This window comes from Camelus dromedarius, chromosome 4 (genome assembly GCF_036321535.1).
Source record: "Camelus dromedarius isolate mCamDro1 chromosome 4, mCamDro1.pat, whole genome shotgun sequence".
In the NCBI taxonomy this organism is placed as follows: domain Eukaryota; kingdom Metazoa; phylum Chordata; class Mammalia; order Artiodactyla; family Camelidae; genus Camelus; species Camelus dromedarius.
In genome coordinates this window covers 46,726,131-46,752,415 of record NC_087439.1, presented here as the reverse complement: position 1 = coordinate 46,752,415, position 26,285 = coordinate 46,726,131, and the positions used below count along the sequence as shown (strand labels likewise).

The window sequence follows — 26,285 nt, the reverse complement described above, 5'->3', positions numbered from 1 at the left end:
GTGCTGTACACCAGAAATCACATTATAAACTGACTATACCTCAATAAGGAAAATTAAATATATATATATATATATATATATATATATATATATATATATATATATATAAGAAATAGCTTCTAAATTACCTTGACTCCAAGTCTAAGTACTTAGAAAATTCAGTTACTCACTCTAGAAGAATTATTTCTCATCTTAAGAATATGGGTAAGTGGTTATTAGTATGAATGTTTCATAAAATTCTTTATATAAAATACATATCTCTACCTGGTAGCTCTTCACCCTCTGACCTGCGGGGTCAAGTATAAAAAGGTATTTGTTTTAAGACTAAGGAGTAAGCCCTCCAACATATGCCCCTTAAAGCAACAATGTAAAAATCTAATTTCCAAATTGGAACTACCATCCAAACTAACAAGAAGTAGGCACTTCACATACTCCCAAATTTGTTACATTAACAGCATGAACTGTTCTTTTCTTTACTGGCGATGGGAAGACAAAGCCTCAGGTTCACTTGGTATCTTTCTATGAATGCAAAAAAGAGAGTGATATTTTTTTACCTCCTCCCTACAAAAAAGAGCGAGAGAGAAAAACCACAAATATCACCATGTGCTCATTTCAGTATCAATTTGAACCTCCTCTATGACCCTACATCCAAATTTTTGCCTTCCTCAATGAGAAGGCAGGCATAATTTTTACTTGAATCATTACAAAAATATTAAAAAGTAAACAACTTTAACAGAAGGAAAATAGCCAAAATGTTAGAGTGATTATGTCTCGATTATCAGTGGGTTTGAAATTTCTTTTTTATAGTTCAATGTCATTTACACGTTTCCCACAGCTAACGTGTATTGTTTTCTAATCAGTAAAAAAGAAAAAAAAAAAAGTTTCTAAAAGATGGAAAAAGAGAACATAAACATGAATCAGCAAATCTCCTTAGACCAAGTATGTCAAATTAGGTTTGTCTGGAGCTTCTCAGGACACTAACTGCTCTGCCTACCACACAGAGTCTGAACAAAACAAACCTCTGTCTAATAGATAGTAGGGCAAAACTTATCCATGTTGGTCAGTTCTCATTCTAGAGAGATCTGATATTCACATAGTCTTTCTCACAAATATTTTTTAACAGCAAATGAGAACTTTTGGCTGCCAAGTACAAGATGTGCACAATTTACTTCCCTGCTCTGAATTCAGTTTTTCTACAATCCCCTGTGGAACCCAAACGCATCACTAGGTGGCAACATCAATACACTGTATCAGTTTAGAAAGCAAGTCAGGAGGGGCAGCAAACATCCTGCAGCCCAAGTGATTTAGAAAGTAAATGTTCTCAGGGCAAGCAAGAAACAGTCAAGGCTGATACTCTCTCCAAGAATAAATCCTTGTCCCCTCTTTCTTCCTCCTGGAAAGGGCAAGTGGGGTACAGGCGAGCTGATCAGAACCCTGAGCAAGTGCAGAAGAACACACCATCGTTATCAAATTCAATCCGTGTGCAAGGCCCCCGGGAGGTGATGTCGCAGCTGTACAAGCCTCCTGTTCTGTTGGCCTTCTGCAGGGGAAGGGCCACTGCCCGTGGGGCCCCCACAAGCAACCTGTTGACAAAACAGAGAATATGGAGATTTAAACTGAATACTGCATTTAACACTTCAATTAGTCAGAAGCAAGAGATATTGGGATTATTCTTTGTCAAGGAGACCACTAATTCTCTGCTGCAGAGGGTAAAGGCAGAGCCCTGTGACTGGTTCATGCAACACACACACACCTTGACGCAAGTCAAGCACCGGAAGTGCGGCTGCTGAAACAAGGCAGACGTATCAGCATCATACTACCATAGTACCAGTATCTCTGCTGAGTGTGGCTGGTGCTTTAAAAGACAGACTTCCCATAGGGCTTGCCTCCTACATCTGAGACAAGGACATCATGAGGAACTCAGACAAAACAAACACTCCCACACTGGAGAAAAAAAAATGGTCACACCAAACTTAACAACCGATAATACACCCACTTCTAACTACGCCTTCCTGAGGTATTTTTCAAAGGTAATTTTGACTATCCCTGAGACTTTCCGTTTACAGACTGTTAAATTAATGAACTAGGAGGCCATGAGACTTTCGTGACCTTAATTCTGTAGCAGACTAAGGAAGCAAAGCAAGATCTCAGCCTGGAAATGCCTCAAGGTTACAAAACCAAACCCTGAGGACAACTAATCACAAAAAGCCACAGCCGATTAAATAATTTCCTTGCTTTGCTCCCTTACTTTCTTTAAATCTTTCCCTGCTCCTGTGGGCAGAGCACTCCTAACCACTTCCAGTTTGACACTGCCTGATTTGCGCCAACTTTTGCTCAGAAAAACTTATAAAATTTGTACTATGCCTCAGCTTACCTTTTAACAATACTGATTCAGAACCAAACCTCTGCCCAAGAAAAAACTGGACCAAATTGCTCTGTTCTGCAGCCTCTTTTTGCATCGATTCTTACTTCCTGGGACGCTGGTCATCTCCAACAAGCTCCTCCCTCTATCTTCCCATCAGCCTCCACAAAGGATGCAGGGAGGGTCTGAGAATAACATTTATGTACTAGACATCATAATATTCCTTCTCTCCTCCCGCCCCAGGGTTCCTGCCATCTCCTGTAAGAGGGGCTCCTAATCCAAAGCCACAATGCTTAAAAGCTCAGTTTCCCAGCCAGGGGGATCTTTAGAGACCTATTACTTTTCTGCTGCCTGCCTTTCGTTAATGTCCTTTACTCACCATCAGTATTGCAACCTTTGGGATCTGGCTGACTGATGAACAACAGGGAAAAGAAACAAAAAGAAACAACATACACCTGATCTGACAGAGAGAAACAGAGCTGAAAGAGAAACAAGGCTGGAGTCAGGGAAAAGGGATGGGAAAAGAGTGAACAGACAACAAACTCCCAAACAGAAAAGCCACTCCTGGCCTTCAAGAAACTCACAAATATCAGATGCCAAAAGAACAAAAACAAACAATAAACCCCACAAATGACAGTCCCTACCACCTCTGTCTCCACTGCAATCCCAATAAAGGATGTACATTTTTTTTAAACCAATGCAATGTATTGGGTACAATGGGAGGGAAATGAACTCAGGAAACGAGAGGGGAGCCAGACTCTGCCCATGGAGAGCCAGTGAAGTGGGTCTAACAAAATGAGGGCTGGCTCACGTGGGAACACGTATCCCCAGCACCATCCTTCCTCTCAGAGCCCTAGATAGCACGGCACCATCAGCCTCCACCTCTAATCCGTCCTACATTTAAGGGACGAAGTAGCAAACACCAAGGTACAGAACTGGAGCAGAGACTGGGCAGGACCAAGGTGCGGTCCTTGGTGCCTGGAGCTTCCAGGCAGAGGCAAGGCCAAGAGCTGCCCTCCATCTATTCCACTAACGTAATCCCTGATCCCAGGAGCCCCGACAAATAGCTGAGAGGTGAATGAGCCTAGACTGTGTGTGAACAAGTTCAATTACCCAGCAGGTGTGGGGCAGGAACCCCGTCCCAGAGTCTGGGAGGAACAAGCCAAGGGCTGAGATCAGAAGCACAGAAGCACAGGATGTTGGCACTGGAGGAACCAGAGAGTGCGTTCAGCTCCTTAAATTTACGGATGAGGAAACAGAGGCATTTGGAAGGAGGGTAAGTAAGATCTCAGATGGTAGCCAGGGAAAAAAAGCTACTTTGGAGTAACGTTTTCTCCATTCCTCTAAATCACTTTCTAGGAAATAAAACCCAGGATTTTAAGGTGTTTGCAATTTAGCTGAAAGGGCAAAACCTACACAAATGAAACACTGAAACAAGAACTGTTTCACTTTCTGAATCAGTAATTCAGAAAGGTGAGGGAAGGCAGAGTCAAAGCATTACTGCAGATGGGTGGGGTGAAGGTGGGGAGGAGTTTTCCTGCAAAGGTAACCAACTCCAGTGGGGAAGGCCATAAAGAACAGGCCAGGAGTTCCAAGGTTATTACTGTGTATCCTCTCTGACCACTTCCGCTCCTCAACCCCGCCCAAGGAGGCTGACCAGCTACGGAAGGCAGGTACCAGCTTGTTCCTTCCTGTTGACTTACTCGCTCACTCGCTCACTCGTTCACTTAGTCATTTCACACCCAAGAGCCTCCTAGGGTGCATAAGGATTGCCTCCTCCCTGCAGAGCCCTGGCCCTGCGGGAGCCTGATCCACAAGCGGCTCCTTAAACCACAGGGAAGCAGAGGCAATGCGAGGTGGGCAGGGTGCTGTGCACGGTCCAGAGGGCGCCAAGCCTGCCGGGGAGGAAGAGTGTCACCTAGCGATGACATGAGCTGGAGGTGGCCTGGTCAGGGGCACAGCACGTGCAAAGGCTGAGAGGGAAGGAGCCAGAGGAAATGGAGGAGGGGGGATCAGCGATGCAGCAAGGTTGGGGCTGGGCGGCCTGGTCCGCGGAGCTCCGCATTAGGGTGCGAAGGGTCACAGAAGCGCATCTGCGGAGCCCTTCGAGCCCCCGCCTCCACTGAGGGTTATGCCCGTCAGGGTGTGACAGGTGCTTCCGGGTTTCCTGTTGTTGAAAAAGCTGCGGACATTGTTCCACTTACGTGGGCAGTCCTTCAGAGCGGGCCGCTCCCTCCAGCCCCTCTTCCCCTGGCTGTGGGGAGGGTTTCTCCCTCCTTGGTCCCTGCATCTTCCACTGTCCCCTGACCCTTAAAGGGCGGGCCGCTAACACGCGTGCATGGCAGGGTAGACCTTTAACTCCAGCCTGCTGGCTGGTTGTAGGGGCCATGGCAACAAGAATTCCTGTGTGCTACAAGAGCCGAGTGCTTGTAGAAGTCCTCCCATTTTATTTGTGGTGGCCACTGCACTTGAAAGCTGACCACACAGAAAGATGCAAGCAGTAGGAAGGGTTGTTTTTGTTTGTTTGTTTGTTTTGGTGGTAGGGGCAGGCAACACATAGGAAAAGAGAACTTGACAAAATAAGAGAAATGTACCTCTGGAGAGTAACGTCAGCTGTCACCCTGCCTCCTGTGTCCCCAGCACTGCCCTTCCTCCCAGGTCCCTGGACAGCTGGCACAGTGAGCCCACTTCCGAATCTGCCTGAATTCATATGGAGGGAGGCAGGGGTGCTCTGTGGCCTCAGCCCCCATCTGGGCAGCCAGAGGAGGAAGAGTGCATGCCCACTAGTCGGGGGGGGTGCTCTAGCCGAACCCCATTCCCTGGGACTGCACTTACAGAAAAATCAGGAAAACAATGACTGCAGGGAGAGGGGGATCAGGTGGAGTTAAGTCAGATAAAATCAGTCATAGAAAAGGTAAGGAAGCACCTTGGTGGGAGAGAACACAGTAATCCCACCCAAACTCAGCAACTAGCAGGTGTCTTAATCCCCAAGGTAAAATTGCCCTCCCTGGTTCAGAAAATAAGCAAACTCTTAGTTCTGCTTAGAACCAGCTTTAATCAAAGATGATTAGCTGAGACTATGTCTGGCAAGGACAAATAACTGAAAATAGATCCGTGTCTAGTCAACGAGACCGTCCCTGGTACAACCTATTGACATCCTAATTAAGTCCCTGAGGACCTGGGCACTGATCTAAGCCACGGGAACACAGCCGGCTCCTGTGCCAGCAGGAGAGCGCGCGCAGCTCTAGGAGGGACGGTCTGCATCTGGAGGAAGGTGCAGGCCACGCTCAGATTGTTTCTGCTCAGATCCCTTTGAGGCTGGGCTCAGTGTGAGCAGCAGGCACTCTGGGCACTGCCAGGATGCCCACAGCAACTCCCAGGGCTGGGGCAGCAGCTGCCAGGCTGTTCGCTTCATTTTCTTTTAAGAAGCAGCAGCAGCAGGGTTCTTTATACCGACCCACCCAGTGAGGAGGAAATCAGAACTACAGGAACAACTCACGTTCAGAGTAACAGACCCAGGGACAGAAGTTATGGCCTTTGAAGGGAAGTGGTGGAAATGAATGGAACAGGGTCTGCGAAGCCTATTCCCATGTCAGGTCAAAAGAAAGACTGTCATGAAGGGAGGGCAAGAACCTGGTTTGAGCTAAGATTGTTTTAGACACCAAAAGGAACAGGAAGATTACTTCCCAAATTGCTTTCCACAGGGCCAGTAGACAATCACCTCTACTGTTTTCAAGCTGTACTGAGACCAAAACTGCCTTAGGATTCCAACACATTGGAAACTCGCCTTTTAAATGCTAAACTCAAAACCATATCATCTTTAAAGATGAGAAATAAAATGTGAAAGAGTAAAACAATGTGAAAGGCTAACTACACAAGTGTGGCAGTGACTGAGCACGTGATATAAATTCAGGTCTTTGGAGTCTGGATCAGAATTTAGCACAGATTCAGGACCCACTACCATGCTATTAGCCACAGGGTTATTTCAGACCCCAAGTATGCCATACTTCTGTTTTCACATAGTCAACCTCTCCCCCAAGTAGAGCTGGTATTCTTTTGCATAACTACTTCAAAAGCTCTAAGTACTGGGGTACTTTTAAAACTCTAAGAACAATAGCAGCTTTGCTTCATTGTTTTTGGCAATAATTCATTTCCTCAAGGATTAAAGATTCTGCCTCTAACTATGCAACTCTGTCCCAGGAAATGTGAAATATTGCTTCATTAGAACAAGGACACTATTATTGCTTAATTTAAAACACAGCCTTCTTAGTTTGTCCGAATTAGCTTTAAATTAGAAGACGGCATTAATAATTCAACTGTGTCACCTCTACACTTAACCCATCTTCAAAGTCAGTCTTTAATTTTTAATAAATATAAATGGCAAGAAATCAAAAAGAAAGAACTGAAAAAAAAACAAAAAACTTACAGCAGAAAGCCACAGATTTTCCACTCATTCCAAGTCCCACTCTCTGGGCAAAACTTTTTTTTTTTAAATTCTGGATTTACTTCTCCATGACTCTAGATAAGATGCGGATATATTTATCTATCAGCTTTAGGCAATTAACTGTTGACCGCACAATATGAAAAGGGGAGAGCTTAAACTATTTGCTATTTTCCCTCCTGTGTTTAATAACTATATGACTTTAATTCTTCTATTTGCTACCCTTTAAGTAATTATATTTTAACTTCTATTTTCCTTTCATCAACTTCTGACAAAATCCCTGCATTCCCCAGTTGAGAAGGTTACGCTATCAGCACTCTGACACTTTTTCCCCGACTTCTCTTAATTTCTCCAAGTCCTACCATCCCCTGGCCATATTTTTACACTGTTAGCAGGGCTATTACCATTTACATTTTTGTCTGGTAACCACAATTTGGTAACCTGTTCTTTTATGTAACCAGGTAAATATTCAGTGCTGAACCAAACTGCATTAAATTATCCTCTATCTGGCTCCAGTATCAGAATCCCTTGGCCTCCAAGGATACTGCTCCCAGCATCAAGGTCAGACAGACTTGTTTTCCTTACAGTCTATCAATTGTTTGGTGTACTTCACATTTGGACCGTGACTTTTGCTTTTCTTTGCGTTTCTCATAACCCCCGGTTATGTTGTTTGCTTTTATTCTAGTCTCCATCATTTCTAAGCTCCCAATCATACCTTATATAGGATCAGGATCTCTTGTTTACTCAGGCTTCCTCCAGAGCCCTTGACTTCCTGGCACCCCACGGGCTGCCTGTTCCCCTAGGCCTGCTGTACCGGGTCATCCCAGCACTTCCCTCACTGCCCTCCTGGGTTCATCTGTTGTGTCCTAGGATCGCATGTTTCCCATTTGAATTACTTTCTTAAGTATCATCCTAAGACCATGATAGGTAAACTGAGTCCCAGCTATAAAAAAATGTCACTCTGCTCTCACTCTTGACTGATGGCATGGGTGTAAGGCTCTAGGTTGGAGAACACTTTCTTCAGAACTTTAATGTTACTGCTCTAATTTATTCTAGTATCCAGTGTTGCCCATGAAAATTCCATCATAAGTCCACTTTTCATTTCTTCAAGGCAACTCCTAGGCTCCCCACTGTACCCAGCGTGAGTGCGAGCCTTTACTCACTGTGCACTGCGTGGCCTCTTTCAGCCTAGACACTTAGGACACTAACTTCCAAGAAATTCTTACAGTGCATACATAGATCATGTCACTTGTTCCATGGCTAGTCAGGTGTCAAACCTCCTGGGTTAATCTTTTTCCTTCCCTCTCTGTGGTTGAGATTTGCCTTAATTCTCTAGTATTTCTAGTGAAATTTTAAAATCTCATCAGTTATATCTGTAATTGCCAAAAACTCACTCTTTGTTTTGCTCGTGCCTTTTACGCAACAATGCACCCTATTCTTATTTTGTGGATTAACATGTTCTTAAAATTCTAAGCATTTTGCCTAGAAGTATTTTTTTCCCCTCCATTCTTTTTCTGTTTCTTCCAATTTTTCTTTTGGTTTACTTCCCTTTTATGGGGCTAGCTCTCATCACATGCCTGATAATCCTGGGTTCTCTTGTTTTGCTCTTGTCTAAAAAGGTCCATTTTTGGCTCGGTCTCACCCGGATCAGGAATTCTGAAACGGAGTCCTGGGTGGGGTCTGCTGACAGAAGGATTCGCTTTAAGTGAGTGGGTAGGGAGCTGCTGTCAGGACTGCAAGCCAGTCTTCAAATGCTTGAGGAGAAAGGCTTAGTTCTTGGGGTGCCAGCATTCACACTAGAAGCTTTAGCTTTCCCTAGCTGTTTTTTTAAAATACTGTAACTGCCTTGCCTACCTCTACAAGAATCCATTCTTTCTTATTTTTAATTGAGTTATAATCAATTTAAGCTTTGGAAAACATGCACCTGTCAACATTCCCATCCCCTTTCCCCCCCAAAAAAGTACTATGGATTTTTGTTTTGTTTTTTTGCCAGAGTATTAAATGCCAGCATCCTCTACTCTGTCTGGAGAGACAGGGAATGACGGTGTCACCTGGCATCTGTGGTCCAGCACACAGGCCTTCCAGACCCACGCCTCGTTCCCAGCCCCTGCCTCACCTGATAATTCTCATGGTGGTCACAGGGCAGATTATCTGCCCCCCTTTCCCCAGTCCCTGCAGGATGATCCTGAGTGTGGCCTACTCCCTCATTCAGGTCATCAGCCAGATCCCATCTGCTTTCTGCCATTTAGTAATAATCTCTCAGCCATCATGGAGCCTTGAGGAGCCTGGAGGGAAATCTGTACAGCTAGTCACCCAGCTGGAACCGGAAGTCAAAATTCAATCCTTAATTAAAGGAATCAGATTTTCAACCTAGCCAAGATTCCTCACAGTTTGAAGGCAACTAGCTTTCTCCCAGCTGTCACCACACATCTCTGCATCATTATCACTGCCCCTCATACACCAGGTATGCCTCATAAGACCCCATGCATGGGGAAAAAAATTTTTTTTTAAAGTTTTTTGTATATATAAGCCTTTACAAATGTAGGAGAAATAGTCCATTGACATTTGATCATTTATGCCAACATTTAAAATAACATTATATTAAACATTCATAGTTTTATTCTTATTTCATGAGGCCCTTTTGTTCACACCCCATATGCTGCTTTGACATTACTTTCAGAAGGCAATGTCTAAGCTAGTTTTCCAGAGCATTTCTAGGACATTTTAAACTTTATAACAACATCCAAGACTTGCAATTAGGGTGTCAATCCTGAGGAATTATTACTAAATGTGAGCTAATTTCTTTGCTTCCTGTTTAAAAATCAATTTATTTTATTTAAAATATTTTAAAACAAAATTAACCTCTATCAGCATCCACAATTACAACTGATTGTCCTTTTAGGCTAATTTGTTTATAGCAAACAAAACTTTGCTGTTCAAGTAATCAAGAGGGCAGCTCTCACAGAACAATTTTATAAGGGCTCAAATATAAGGTGGAAAATAATCTGAGCATAAAAAAGAGATCTTAAGTTATATTTAAGGATGTATGGGAAACATCTGTAAAACCCCAAATTGGAGAGTGCTCTGTGCTGTGGACAGGCTTCTCAGGGGTCACGCCTTCTCTTCCTCTGGGAAGTCTAGGCCCTTCCACACAAAGACCACGTTGTACTGGGCCACTTCTGGTCAGACTGTCCACAAAGTGGTTAAAGCTTCCAGCCCTTCGCTAGGCTGACCACAGGTCCAGGGTTTCCAAGGACACTCCTGATTCATACCTGCTGTCCTGGGCTCCCTTTCCTTGTCAAAAACGTCCCAGTTTGGTAGACAAATTATATGGTCATCCCAGCCTCAGATAGAAAGCTAGCCATGTAACCTGACTGGTGCAACCGCTTGAATTTAAATACTGTCCTAGAAATTCCAGCTGCGTGCTTGCGTTTGGCCGTGGTTTCACAGGTACTGGCGAGCTGTTTTGGCCTGGAGGCCCTACAGTCCATCCCTACATGACCAGATTACCCGAGGGCAGCTTGTCTGGTCACCAAAGCTCCACTGGCCTTATAAGAGCCCCTCTCTCCTGGCCAGAAGCACTGTCCCTCCTCTGGCTGGAGGGAGAACGGCCTGCTTTCCAAGGACCAGTGGTCAATAGGGAACGTCCACACCCTCCCAGCACCCCGGCCCCCATCAGCAAACTTGGTGGCCTGCCCAATTCTGTCCTTTCCTTCTCCACCTGGTGAAGAGGAGAAGAGGAGGCATTAAAGCTTGCTCATTTTTTCATCTAAGCCCTGCACCTCAAATTCTCCTCAAATTCCTTTAGAGGAGAAAGGGCCTGCTTCTTCCCTCTTTGGAATTAGAAAAATCAATCATCAGACTAACCCCATGTTAGGCTTTCCAAACACCACATACACTATATATTATTATTCCATATTATTAAAGTTATAAAACTTAAACTATTCTCCTTATTTTGATGACTGGTTATTTGGAGATCTAAAAATACATATGGTAAGGAAAAAAATATACGTGAGAACTCTGCATTCGCAATTTATATCCAGGAGCAGTGAGCTGTGCATAATGTGTGCTACTAGTCATGAAGAATCATTTCCAAACAACCCAAAAACTAAGTATAACTATGTTACAGGAAAACTAGTTTTATCTAGGTAGTCAAGATAGGAAGCTGACTTCTTTTTCAGGGAGAGTCACTGCTATTCACAACCACGTAGCAGTGTCCCACCAGCTGGCTGAATGTCTGGACATGAAATCTCGGCTGTTGTCAGCCCTCTGCATAGGTCAGGGCTGTGACACATCTAGAAGGAAGCTCCACGAGGACACGAAAAGTCTCGGTTTCAACCCTCGGACTTATCCCAAGCATCCAGCACAGGCCCCGGCACGTGGCAGCGCATGATAAATATTTACTGAAGAATGCGCACAGATCAATCAGCCCCCTCCAGGTAGGAAGTGTAAGGGCCACTCCCCACTGCTCTGCAAACTACAGAGTACCAGAGGTCATTACTACCAAGTGACTTGGTAGCAACAGCCATCCATGCAATGAGACCCTGAGTTGGGCAGGTGTGTTCATTTTCCATGGCTCCTGTAACAAGTTACCACAAAGTTCGTGGCTTAGAACAATACAGATTTATTGTCTTAAAGTTCCTGTAGTTAGGAAGTCTGAAATGGGTCTCACTGGGCTGAAAATCAAGGTGTCGGCAGTTCCTTTCTAAAGGTTGGAGGAGAATGTTTCCCGCCCTTGTCAGCTTCCCAAACTGCCAGCATTCCTCGATGCACACTGAAAGGTTAGCAGCAACAATCTTCAACTCTCTTTCTGGCCTCCCTCTTCATTTATAAGAATCCTGGTGATCACACTGGCCCAGCTGGATAATCCAGGACAATCTCCCTAATCTTAAAGTCAGCTGATTAGCAAACTTGATCCATCTGCAACTTTTAATTCCGTTTTGCCACTTAATCTAATACATTCACAGGTTTGGGATGGGGGAGGTTAGAACATAGACTCTTTGCAGGCGTTCTGCCTATTACAGCAGGAAATCTAAACAGTCTCCTCCTTATTGAATTGTACTCAGACACCAAGACCTTGAGTTTGGATGGTTACCTAAAATGCTTTTGCTGAGGCCAAGTATATGGGAAAAGTATACCCTGAGTTTACCCTTTCCCTCACTTTTGACCTTTAACCATACTGGGTTTCTTTCAAATCTGTCATCCAGATTGCTGTCTCCTGGCTCAGGACCTTTGCACATGCTCCTCTGTCCCCCTGGAATCCTACTCATTGTCCTTCAGGTCTCTGCTTAAAAACCTTAGTGTACTTTCCAGGCTGGGTCTGGTCCCACCTCTTGTAAGTTCTCATTCACCTTCCCTTCATAGCATGACCACGGTTAGTGATTCCAACTATGTGAGAGGACTTGTGTACTGGCCACCTCCCTCCCCAAGTCAGCTGATGGAGGCAAGGCCACACCTGTTCTATTCACTGCTGTGGCCAGTGTCCAGCTCAGAGCTTAGCACTTGAAGGACACCTGATATGTATTTTTAATGAACTAAGTTCATTATAGTAATTTATGCTTATTATTAAAGTTCACTCTTAATAATTTCAACACAGCAGATTTAAACTGAGAAACCTTCCACTGTTTTTCTGAGTGGCCCTAAAGGTGGAAGAAAATCCAAAACAGCACTGCCCGCTGTTACTTCTGATCCCTCAGCTTAATTCCAGCAAATCAGACATTCCTTTGGGGGTTCTAGTTGGTTTTCAAAAAACGTCTGCATTCTGTTTTGTAAGGTGGTTTTTAAACTGTATGTAAAAGTTTGATTATTACAAATAATGTGGCATTTTTAAAAACAGTTTTGCCAACAAATCTGAGTAAATGATGGTGAAATGCTGGCAGTGAGTCTAAGCACCGCCTGTCAATCATCCCTCCGTTCACTCCTTCAGCAAGTCCTTCCGCAGCTCCCTGATCCAGGAGCGCTCTGCGCAAGCCATGACTGGGCCACCTCCTGCCTCAACTGGACCTGTCAGGAGTCAGTGGTTCCAATTTCCAGGATTCCTGCCTTCCTGAGAGACACAAAGGAAACCAGTCTTTTAAAACTCAATGCTTAGCAACACCTGACATAGACAGCAGTTTGCCTCCATGGCCTGGACTCCAACCAGACCATCTAAATGTGTCCTCTCCACCAGGCTCTTCATTCACACTTGACTCTGTGCAGAGGCAGTCCATTCCCCGCAGAACGTCTGCTCTGTCCCCTACTCCTGCCCACACCTCCACTTGACTCCAGCATCACTTCGGTGAAGCCCAGCCCTCTCTGCCTCCTCAGGTGCTGGATGCCGTGTGGACCGTAACTGAGTCCTGGGATCCCTTTAGGCAGATCCACTGCCCACCAACTCCCATCAGGCCCCGGTTTCCTGGTGGAGCTCACGGGGCCCAGCTTGACCTCATCAGAGTCCCTGATTTTAGGGAAACAAGAACAAAAGTTCAAAGAGGACCTGCCCAGATCCCATGGCCAGTGAAGCAGTCTGCATTTAAGACTAACCTGCAACCTAGGATACTCTACCCAGCAAGACTATCATTTAGAGTAGATGATAAAGAATTTCTAGACAAGTGAAAACTAAAAGAATACAGCAATACTAAGCCTACCCTGAAAGAAATACTGAAAGGTCTTCTCTAAAGAGAAAAGAAGCCAGAATCTACAGAAAAGAGAAAATCATAATTGGAAATGCGATAACTACAGTGAATAGCAAAAGAACAAACATGAAGATGTAAAAGAGGACATCAAAATCATAAAATGTGGGAGAGGGAAGCAAGAAAATGTAGATTTTTTTCCTTCATTTTTTTAGGATGTGTTTGAGCCTATATTATTATCAGTCTAAAGACCTTAATAATGAAAACCATTAACCACCTGCAAAGAGGAGCTAGAAGATCGAGGGACACAGACTGGCAAGGAAACTGACTACATTCCACCTTTTTCTGAACCAAATCCTAAAACCACATTTTCATTCACTGTTTGAGAGGAATCCCCAGAATGTCAAATTCCTCCGCAATCACAGCAGCAGGGTTAAGCACAGGGGGCTCTTCTATAGAGTTTTACATGATTTTCTAGGAGGGTGCCATGCAGAGAGCCCTAAACTTTCCTCCCCCTATTTAACTGGAAGTGTCCGTTACCTGAATATTCTCCAAGGTTAGGAACTCTGTCCACCATGCATTCCTATCTTACCCCTCAAAAAGAGCTTTGAACTGTGGGCTCACTTCCTCATTTAAGAGGAGAGGGCCTTCCCGAGTCTGGTTCAGTGTTGACTTCTCCAGTTGCATCCAGTCAAGAACTAGACTGGGCAGTTGGAGAAAAGGGCAGGGAGACCGTTGATACTTGCCTGATTCATCCTCCCCCTCACTGGGGCTGTCCTTCCAACAGATCTTGGAGTCTGTCCTTATCTCTGGCTATACTCTTGTTCTGGGGCTGGAAACACCTTCTACTAACAGATAACTCTCAGAACATCTCTCTTCAGCCCAGACCTCTCCCCTTAGCTCCACACTCCAACCCAGTTGCTTACTAGATGTCTGCACTTAGCAGCTCACATTTAGTATGTTCAAAACAGAACTCAGCTGTCCCACCCGCCATGCTCCGCACAAGCCTTCCCTCTCTCAATAAGCATATGTATCCACCCAGGCTTCTGCTCGGGTCGGAAACATAGTCATCCTTGATTCCCCTCATCTCCCACATCCAAGGCATCAATACGTTCTCTTGGCTCTGCCTCCACACTTCACTCTGACACTCTTCTCAGTGGCTCCTTTGCTGTAAGGATGGTCCTTTGCTGGTGGCACCTGGACAACTGCAGTATTACCCTAACACTCTAGAGTAAGACACTCTATAATTACAAGTCCTTAACATACACTTTTATTCAAGTTAAGTCTCAGCAATCGGGAGGTCGGTGTCTGCATCTCAGAGATGAAGGAACCGAGGCTCAGACAACACCTGGCATGGGTAGGACTTCAAGCCCTATGTCCTGCCCACGTGCCATGCTCTTCCCACTGCACATGGGAGCCTCCCTGCCATCTGCCCACACTAGCCATCGCCTGAGTTGCCCCTGCTCCCCTTACTTCCCCAGCACACAAAGGCCTTGGTGCCTTGGCTCAAGCCGTCCTGCCCCTACTCCACTCAATTGCTCAACAGCAATTTCCAAACTCCAGCTCTAGGCTTTATGTATGAATTTGCCTCAAGACCCTGCTTGAGTTTCACCTCTCTTTCCTAGACAAGGATTTCTCCCAAGTCCACTTAATTAGACTATAAACTCTTTCAGGGCAGTAATCTGGTCTCATATATATGTATTTTTTAAATAACCTCAAGGGGTGTGTTTCACCAAGAAAAACCAAAACCCTATTTAACTACAGTAACTGGCAGATCCAATAGGGCAAGTATGAGCTAAAATTCACAGTGGAACAAATCTGTTCACTTCCCAGCCTCTGGTTTTCCCATTTACACAGGTGATTAAAAGGTTGAAGCTCCCTTTTCTCTATGAACTACAATCTCACTTTCAAAAGACTAGATTTCTAATAAGTTTCTAAGAAATCGCAAAAGAAATGCATACCTTACCTGCAAATCTGGGCAAACAAGCTATTATTAATAATACACTGGAGTTATCATCTCCCATGGTCTTTCAATGTATCAGGCACTTTGCTATGAGTTCTTTAAGAAGTAGACATCATTACCACCCCCATTTTACAAATGTGGATGAAGGTTCAGAGAGGACAGGTAACTTGTCTGATGTCACACAGCTGTTAAGTGTTGAAATAGGAGTTGTGCTGAACTCTCGCATCTTGCTCTGAACTACTACACCCAAAATCTCCTTTCTGCTTTGTTGGGTTATGTCACTAAAGCACTTTGATCTATCTGCCTTTTAAAAACATAACTTATTTTACAAGAGCATGGCCAGCTGTAATTAAGGTCTATAAAGTGCTTTGAGATCTGTGCCACAGGGGCCCAAAGGATACCTGTGGCCTTTATGTGGATCTCAGAACCAGTCATCTTGTCCTGGCCTTCCCAGATTTCTTGAGACTTTCTTCCTGTCTCCTTGGAGAAACATGCTGGAACTAAATTCAGTCTCCAGTGACTATGAAACTCCTGTGACGTCTGAGCCTGAGGGTTCTAGTTCTTACCTGACTTGGTACATTTTTCTATAGGTGTGTCTCTGACCAAGCACAAGGGAGCCCACACAATAAAGGAACACCCAGAGCAGAACATGTTTTTATTACCCACAACATGCAACCCCTCTTCCAACTCAGAAACCTCTACCACCTACCAGGGGGCAAAATGTGAAATCACGGCATCCGTTTCAGCTATTTAATTGGAATGCCAACAAGAGTGGTCATATTAGCACAATGGAGATGGGGGTGGGGAAGGAATCCCTGGCATCAATTTTTGGAATGGCCTTGGTTCAACACTTGCTTCTTATCTCCCAACAATAAAGATTTAAATAATCTCAAGGAAAAAGAATACAGTTAGCACTCAACAAGGTTAAATCACAATAGATACTGGCCTCCATTTAGAATGGCCAAGAATTCCACTTCAGATCAATCAAAAATGATGAAGTATAAATATATAACCAGTTCATTTTAAGAATAAAATCATTAGCTGAAAAGCGCTTTTCAGCTGACCAAGCAGCTCATTACCAGTGAGACATCACTTGAAGAGTGATAATAAAAATACTGTCATCTACTGCAGTACGAAAAGAATGCAAGTCCCAAGCAATCCTGTTCTTTCAGTTTTACAAAGCAGCCGCTTGTGCAGTGTGGCATTTGATCACTTCCTGCAGTTTTGAATCATCAGATACCTGACTTTCCAGTGGCCAAATCAAATCACATTTGTCCCTCTAGTGAACTGTCCTTTCAAGAAACCAAGTCCAAAGACCTGTCTGAACTAGACCATGAGCTCACCCTCCCATCCTTGACCTTCACACAGTGCTTGGGACATAGGCATCTAGTCAATTTCTGTTAAATGAAGTTTATTTTATAATTGTCATTGTACTTAATTTTCAATTCAAGTACGTTATTAGCATATGGTTTTTATATGCCAAGTGCACTGAGCATATTATCAGTGCTAGCTCAAAACAAAAAGACTCATTCCTTAAAAGCTGTTACCAAACAGCTCATCTGCAAAGGAAAAAGTGACTTCTTCATTTTCATAATTTTTCAGTAAAATACTTTTAATAAAAACCAAGAAGAAAAAAGGTGTATTTAAAAAGCACACACCTGGCAGGCCACCATACCCATGTGACTAATTCAATAGCGTAGAAAATCCAGATTTTTCAATGTTTTGAAAAGGAAATTAATATGATCACATAGTTTATTTTCTAAATGAGATAACTGGAACAACAGGTTTTGAGTGGTTATGCCAGAGACCGCTGGCTGTCACCCAGTGCCACTTCGCCCCTTTTCCACAGTACTTTTCAGCTGGGCACAAGGCCACCCTCAATAAAGGCTACTCACCCCAGCCTCCCTTTCCAGCAGGACATGCCATATAACTCGGTCCTGCCCAATGGGATGCGTCACCAAGCAGCACACTGCTGCGTCCAGGATCCTTCTCTAGGAGCTGGTGCATGTGTGCCTTCGGGTCTATTCTTTGTGCCTTTGTTCATCATGCCTGGAATGTAGATTCTACCATTGTGGACTGTGGACTAGGAGCCTGAGGCTCCGCATTGGGGTAGAGCGGCTCTGGGTCCCTGATACCTCAGATCTGCTACACAGACTTATACAAAGGAACAACAACAAAGCAACACAAAAAGCAAAACCAAAAGATGTTCAGGTTAAAAAAAAAAAGATTTAGAAATAGGATACTGTGAACAACAATGAAAACACCTTTAAAAGTGTATGTATATAAATATACAAATACTTATAGAAGTCAAGTTACATTGCTAAATGTTCACCACCCTACTCTCGCATTTAAAGATGGTATCTGAAAATGTTTAGCAGCCAGTGTGGCTTGGAAACCAATCCATCAGCACAGACAGTGGTGTGGCACTAGAGACCCTCGTTGTACTGGGACATTTCCCCATTAGTTGCTGGACTGTGGTGACATATGGGAGGAGGGGGGTGTCCTATGGGAAGAGTGGCCAGGGCAGTGCTGAGGGACATTAAGGGGGACTGGACAAAGCTCTTACCAACTAAAAATATTTCAATCGTTTAACAACTAGAACTACTCCACTGAGATGCACCGGCTGAACATCCATCCTACTTGGGCCTGTGATTATCGGGACAACATGGTATGAGCTGAGAGCAGCTACTACCTCCAGCTAGCCCATGGTTTCTTGCCTGCCCCGTAACAGACTGGCAAGCCAAAACCATAGTCAGAAATGCTAAGGGAGTTCCAGGAAGACCCAGTGGGCTCAAGTCCTGGCTGTCCTGCCTATTCGCTGGGCGTCATCTGTACGGGTTACTCCGGTCTGCGTTTTCTGCATTGCAGGAGCAAGTGAAATGTCACGTACCCTTGTAAACTCTAATGCAGTGATAAAGCACCGCATGTGCTCTTATCAGTATCCGGTTAACACACATTCCAACAAGCCGTTCTAATTTTAACAAGTACTTTTTAACAAGCCTAAGTCCAGGTGGGGCACAAATGCTGAAGCCATCAGGAATCCAACAGCCTGGGCTTAAGACTGTCAACTCTAGCTGTCAAAAAGATTCCAGCAACCCCACCAGCTGAACAGCCTCTAATGATATCAGATGGTAGGATACAGTTTGTGATAGAAAGTCATGAAGTGCAGCCAGCCACTCGTCCAGAACCAGGCATGATCGTTAAAACAACGCTGGGCAAGCCACTGCATTAGGAACTGATCTTCTGCTCAGGGTGAAAGGAGGGAGGTTTAGAATTCTTCACTGCAGCACTGTTTTGAACAGCACAGGATTAGAAAATACCTGAATATCCAGACTGGTTCAATGAATGATGGGTCATCTTTAAAAATGAACACTATGCAGACATTAAAAATACTAAGGAAGCTCTTTCTTTACATCAAAGGAGCTTTAAAACATCCCAAAGGAAAAAAAGCAAGGTGCAAAAGAATACATACGGCATGCTATCATGTGTACAAAATGTGCATATTCATATTTATATTTGCTTATAAACTTGCAGATCCCTGTGAAAGGATTTACAACAAACTGGTAAAGCAATGGTTGCCCCCAAGGAAGTAAATGACAACAGGGCACTAGTGGTACAAGGGGGATTTTCATGTCACGTCCTTTTTTTTAGCTTTTATGTTTATACCATGTGACTTTATTACCTATTCAAAACTAAACAAAATGTAATTTTTAAAATGATGTAGGTTGATGGACACTGGGTCACTGAAAGCCTTGCAGAGAAAATAACAAGAGATAGATGGTCGCGGAGATTAAAAAAAAAAAAAAAATCAATGCCCAGAAATCATGAAAAGGCAAACCTCATAATTGTGTCAGACAAGCTCACACGTGCTATCTTTATGTAGGCAGCTGCAGGCAGGCAGGAGTCAGAGACTGACTTTCACAGCCCATTCCAGACGCATGACAACACATCAATAAAGAAGCACGTAAGCCTGGACCTACGGTGCACCAGGCGCTGTGCTAGCCGGCTGGCCATCACAATAAAGTGCACGTTTATTGTAATGAGCAGAGGTTGAAATATACAGAGGAGAGGAAATCCCACCAGCTGGGAGGAAGGACAGGCTTTCCACCATAGTCAAGTGAGGTGCTAAGTGAAATGCAATGACATCAGAGAGAGGAACCCTCACCTTCACTATAAAATCCATGGCACTGACAGCATTCAGGGGAACATCTCAGCTACAGAGAAACGATACAAAGTCCTCACCCCTCGTATCCTCCGTTGAAGGATTGGATGTGCTCAGTTCGGAGGCATCCCAATATGCCCTGCTAAAGTGCGGTAAGGACCTTTGATAAATAGCTGCAGGGTTCAAATGCCTTTGTCTTGGATGCTGTGGACGCTGCCCAGCCCAGCCCAGCCCAGCCCAGAGCGGCCACACCTGCCGCAGAGGAACGGAAGTGAGTCATGGCCTGAGTCAGCACCTCACTTTTCCTCTAGTCTAAAGCAAGAATCAGAGGTGTGACGGGAGCCTGGACCACTCATTCAGAAACAGAGTGTGGGGGGTCCTTGTGGGGGGCACACAACTGCCTCTGGGCTTGCGTCCAAACGCAATGCCAGGCCCAGTTCCTAATGGAGAAATACTTATCTTGAGATAGGAACTCAGGATGGCACCTTTTTTCTGAGGAGGGGTTATGAGGGTTTTTTGTTTGCTTCTTTGTTTTTAGCAGAAATACTGGGGATTGAACTCAGGACCTCATCATGCGTGCTAGGCACTTGCTCTACCGCTGGGCTATACCCTCCCCCTCAAGGCAACTCTTTTTGATGAGTAAAGATTTTCAGAGAAGTTGGGTGGGGCTTGAACAGTTCTTCTTTAAGCTTCCAGTGACATTTCATAAAGCAGACACCCTGGCTAGATGGATCCTGCAGGGGTGGGCACTGGGGGTGGAGCATGGGGTCCAAGTGGGGAAAGACCTCTGAACAGGAGCTGGAGGACGGAGCTGCAGCTCTGTCGGTAGTTGGCTGTGGGGCCAACAATAAACCCTGGGCCCCCAGCTCTTGGTCTGTAAAGTGAGGGAGGTGTCTACCTTTCTAGATCATTCCCCAGGTTCCATCCTAACTTCTGCAGGATGGTAAAGAGATCCACAAATGCATTACAGGTAGTATTACTAGAATATGCCCCCTCTTTGTGCAGGTGAAAACACTAGGGCTTGCATGTGGATTTCTTTTAAAGCATATTTCTGTTTTTACTTTTGAGTGACGCCTGTCAGGCTCCATGTCAGAGTTCTGGGCAAACACAGATCCCTCAGACCCAACCCCCTGCCTTCAGAGGGCCCACAATTCAGAACCATCAGTAAGCTTCTATTCTGACAGCTCCCAAATAGCTTACTAGAAGTTTCATAATGAAAACATCTGTAAGAACAAAGAAAGTCTATTAAACTAAATTCAGCAGGTTCTGGGCAATAGAGAAATTAGGCATTAGAAAACCAGACAGACAAGGAACACATGGAGAAGATAAACTGCTCAGGTATGAGATTAACGTGGCTCTAAAGGAAGCAGGGGGTGGGTGGGAGTGGGGAGGGTACCATGAACAGAGAAAATATTTGCAAGACAAACTAAAGCTGCCCTAACCAACAGGGACAGCTGTCAGTCTAATCTGATGTTCCTGAACACACACACACACACACACTTGCTTCTGAATTTCAACCCATGAACGTGCCACTGTCATATCCAACCTCAGCTTCACCTGGAGTCAGCGTGCCACCGAAATCTGTTTCATTTTAAAGCTACTGAGAGTTAGGAATGGAGAGTAGCAAGACATAAGTCAGAAACAGCCAGGCTTTTTATCTGTTGCAATTTTCTCACAACTCGGTAAAAAAATTACTTCCGTTTCTCAAAGGGTCTGTGTGAGGAACCCTAAGGTTCCACAAATGGAGCCAAGGACACAGCTGCGAAATTCAACCAGGAGCTGTCCTTTACCAAATTGGAGAACATATACTTAGCTAGGAGACGGAATTTTCAAAATCATTAATTTGTTAAACTTTTACTTCCATTGCCACTAATCTACATCAGCATATCATATCAGATAATAGGATTTAGCACAATTCTACGTTTAGGTACTTGAAGTTTGGTTTATCAATATTTTATGGCCTCACACTATGGCCATCCTGATTTCTGGGCACTCCAGAAGATGTTTAAGAAGTACCAGGGTGTTCACAACCATGTGGATATATTTAACACTACTGAACTGTACACTTAAAAATGGTTAAGATGGTAGATCTCATGTGTAAGTGGTACCAGAGTGTAAAGGCTCATTCTAAAGAAATGGTCATCCACTTCCTATTTTCTACAATCTTTCACTGATTTGGGAAATTAAATCAACACCAAGGGCTTAACAAATGCCATTTGGGTATCCCTTTCTATTAGATTTGAACAAAAAGTGGACAAGCCATCAGCCTTGCTCTTGAGAAGCTCAAACCAGCAGGGATTGTGTCCATCAGGCAGACGTGTAGAGTGCCTCCCACATGCGGGGGATTTGGCCAGGTCAAGAGGGCAAACAGGTGCTGTCCGATGTGCAAACACCCATGTGTCAGCAGAGGCTAACTCATGCTGACCTGGAGAACTGACTCAGCTAGCAGTGCTATGGTTGTTTGGAAAGCCCCCAGTTAGCCGGGGTGACAGGGCAAGAGCGGCTGTATATTTGCTATTGCTATTCCATACCATTATGGGGGATGACATTTAAAAATGTAAGATGCTGCTCTATTGAGAGCAAGATCATGCCGTACAGGTCTAACTCCAGGGATGGGCCACATCATCAAAATGAAGGCATGTATGGAATAGCACTGGGTGGACTGGGCCTTGGGTGGCTCGGTTTCAGAGCTCATACTGCTACTACCGAGCTGTCTCTTGACTTTTCTGGGTGTCACTCATCCCTCTGCAGAGAAAGGGTTGAGCCAGTCAGTGCTTCTCCACCATTTTCACAGAAACCCTGGATGACGGAGGAGATGAATGGGTTTGGGGGCAGAGGCACGGCAACCACCAAGAGCTTCAACTGTCTTTAAAGCCTCATATTTTGTATTAAAAACTTACACTACTTCAATCTGCACTATTCTTAGATTTTTAAAAATAACTTGCCACCAAGCTACCTCGGAAGATGTCCCCTAAAGAATTTGCAGCACGCCCTGGGGTGATGGTGCTAAGGTCCTGATGAGTCACATCCTTGTGTAATTTCAGAGATGGTCTATTTATTTTCAGATTCAGATTTACCTCAAGCTACCTCTTTAGTCTATACCACTTATCCTGAAAGGGACTGAAAACTGACAGTACTTTAGGGCCCGAAGTGTCATTCAGCCTTGTTTTCTGCATCCCTGACAGTTTGATGAGGGCATGTGTCATTTCTCTTCAGTACACGCAGTGAAACTCTGGGTGTGTGGACCAGGATTACAGAGACAATCAACTCAGCTAGTGGGAACACGATGCCAGGCCCCGGCACCCCTGCATGTTCCCCGCTCACTCCCACCCTGCATGGCACACATCCACCTGTCAACGTCCTGGTGTCCACCAGGCCTGCAGGACACACAGACGTTGTGCCGTCCAAGACAGAACCAGATCTGGAGCTGCAGCTACTCCCACATGGAAACGCACACTCAGCACAAAGTGAGCCTTTAACAAAAGTAAGAAAGAATTTAACAAAATAAGAATCTGTGGTTCTCTGTAGCTCAAATATAACATAAGAAACTGGAAATCCTTAGAGAGTTCTGCCCATCACCATTTTCTCCTCCTTCCACCAGGACCCATATTTCCCCTTACCCTCTTCTTCAAGGCAGTATTATAGTTCCCACCTGTCTGTGAACTGTCCCCAACTCTGGCTGTAGCCCAGCCCATGGAGCAACTTCACCTTTGACCTGACCCCCAAAGGGTAACCTCTGCTGTCTGCCAGACTACGAAGACAAGATAGCTATAAAAACTCCCCATGTGAGGGAATTACACTCATGTTTTACTTCACGGCACTCTCAATAGTAAAGGCTGATGTTTCTTGGATGTGCCAGGCTCTATGCTGAAGGCTTTATTACTTACTACATTTATCAATTTTTATTTTGCCACATTTATTTTTTTATTTTTTAAAAGTAACTTCTTTTTTAAAAAAATTTGGTGTGAGGAGGTAATTAAGTTTGCTTATTTATTTATTTATTAGGGAGGTACTGGGCATGGAACCCAGGACCTCGTGCATGTTAAGCACACACTCTACCACTGAGTTATACCCTCCCCCCGCTCACCTCATTTAATCTTCACAACCCTACGGGGTAGTTACCATTTAGTGCCTCCATTTTACTGATGAGGACAAGCAACTTTTCCGAAGTCAAGTCAGTAGAATGTGGAGAAGCTGGGATTCAAACCCCACATTCCTCTGTCTCTAGAATGGAGTTCTTCCTCCTACAAGGCAAACTTCTACACAGATATTGAGTAACTTAGGGTTAATGATCTATTATTCACTGAGAAATTAGGAGCAACCAGAAAAAAATCCCAGAGTCTCCCACCAGGATAACTACCCACTACCCACCTACCTGCATCTGTGCCCCTTTATTCAGTGATGAGATGAGCTACCTGTGCTCCAGTAACCAGGCTAACCTCCCCACTGGTGTACCCCTCTCACCTACTGCAGACATCACACCAGCAATTCTCTCTCCTGCATTCACTTGGCCTTTCCTACTGAATTATCCTCATCAACAAACCAGCTCATTGTCATTTCCTCCCATCTTAAAAAATAGAACAGAATTCCCTCTTAACCCCAGTTTCTCCTCTAGCTCTTGTCCTGCTCCCCTCTTCAGCAGAACTTAGAGCTCGTATTCCTTGCCTCCAATTCTTCTAGTCTCTCACAAACTCACTCGCTGCAACCAGGCAGTGCACCCACTCCACCACAAGGGTTCAGATACAGTCACCAAGGGCCTCCACATTGCTATTCCAGTGACGAATTCTCAGTGTCGTTTGACACAACTGATTGGTCACTCCTTCTCTGACATGACCTCATCATGTGGCTTCCAGGATAGTACATCGCCTAGCTCCCCACCTTACTGACCATTCCTCTCTGTCCCTGGTGCTGGTTCCCCCATCTCCCTAACCTCTACGTGGGAGTGCCTTGCAGCTCTGTCCACCACTTCCTTGGTGATCTCATTCATTCAGTCCATCCCTCTAAGTACAACCTAGAAGCACATGGCTCCACTACTTGCATCTCCAATCCAAACCTTTCCACCCAAACTTCAGACTTTTATTCAACTGCCTCCTCAACAACTCCACTTGGATGTCTAGACATGTCAAACCTAAGATTTCCAAAATTAAGCATCTGCTCTTTCCCCCAAATCTACTCCTTTTATAGTCCTCCCTAAACCACTGTATGACAACTTCATCCTTCCAGGTTTTCTCTCTTATATCTAGTCCATAGGAAATCCTGTTGACTCTTTCAAAATATGTCCAGAATCCAACCACTTCTTAATATCTTTACCACTACCACCTTGGGCCAAACCACTATCATCTCTTACCTATTACTAAAAAGACCTTCCGCATTAAGATCACTGCATCTAAACTTGCCCTCATACAGTCCATCTTCAATAAACTAGCTGCTAGAGAAATCCGTGTAAAACCTAAGTCAGAACCCTCTAATGGCTTCCCATCTCATTCCAAAGTAAAAGCCAGTCTTTCAATGATCTTTAAAGCTTGACACAATTTGGTGCCAAGGAAACTACATGCTTCCTTGCTGTTCCTGAACATGCTAGGCATGCTTCTGCCTGAGGGCCTTTGCACTTGCTGTTCTCACTGCTAGAAATACTTTTCCCCCAATACTGACATGGCTTGCACCTTCCCAGGGAAGTTTTCCCTGGCTGCCCGGTGGCCACTCACTCCCTACCCAACTCTCACTCTTTAGTCCCTCTCTCCACTTTAGTTTCCCCTATATCACTATTACCATCTAACATAATACCTTATTTACTTTGTTTATCTTTTCCATCAGAATCTGAGCAAGAATTTTATCTATTTTGTTTGCTGCTCTATCTCCAGCCCTAGAACAGTGCCTGGGCATTTATTAACAACTTTTACAGGGGAGGGGAAGCTGGTTATGGTTTTTCTAGCAAGTCCAGAGTGCTCTCCCTTCCAAGTTTTTACTTGGTCCTCATGCTCCAGTAAAGATAAAAATCCCTATATTTTTAGGTTGAAATATAAAATATTCCTGTATATATACATGCACACACAAAGAAAGAAATGAGTTTACAGAAGACCAATTTCTTACCCTATGATAGTGAAACACCTTCTCAGCTGGCTTCTGGTTGGTGGCACTACTGAGCTTAGGGAATCACTGTCTCTCAGCACTCACCTTCTGCGATCATGCTCTGAGTAGGGGTCCCCAAGCCGCCTCTCCACACCCTACACCCTTTCTCAGTTCCCTCTGTAGCAGCCTTGGGCCTTTCCTAAATACAAGACTTAGGAAGTACTTTTCTTTCCAATCTGGCCAATCTAACATGGAATCTGAAATAGCTTTACCACGTGCTGGGCATTAAAACATTTCTCCAGCTGGCCCCCAAAGTCCTCCCTTGAGCTTTGGACCATCTAATTTAGTGGGCCTCTCCTCCAGTCCTCCCCAAGTCCCTGTTCTTGAGCCTCTAGAAGGTCTAACAGTGTCTAGGCCCATCTCTTTCTGCACTTGTGGGTTCACATGAGACTATTCGTCACCCAGATCTGAAAGCCAGCTCTCAATTTTTTCTGAGTATTGTCCTAAATTGGCCCATGGACCTACTCTCCCCAGCAGCCAGGAGGCACCAGTGGCAAAGCCATTTTCCTAGAATGAGGTCTCTGCATATCCATTTGATCACATCTAAGCCTCTTGAAGCCTTTCCTTATTTAAAAACTCTTAGGTTTATTTGTGTCACAGCAAAGCTGGATTCCTTA

The 26,285-nt window shown here is 44.5% G+C and overlaps 1 protein-coding gene across 3 annotated transcripts in view; it reads right to left on the bottom strand.

Moving 5' to 3' along the window:
• ITGA6 (integrin subunit alpha 6) overlaps positions 1-26,285 on the bottom strand; it is a 76,316-nt gene that overhangs the window by 41,096 nt on the left and 8,935 nt on the right. For all 3 annotated transcript variants that reach the window (XM_031451657.2, XM_031451656.2, XM_031451658.2), the window contains exon 2: positions 1,459-1,583. In XM_031451657.2, coding sequence (XP_031307517.1) covers positions 1,459-1,583 — 125 coding nt within the window. The remainder of the gene's footprint in view (positions 1-1,458; positions 1,584-26,285) is intronic.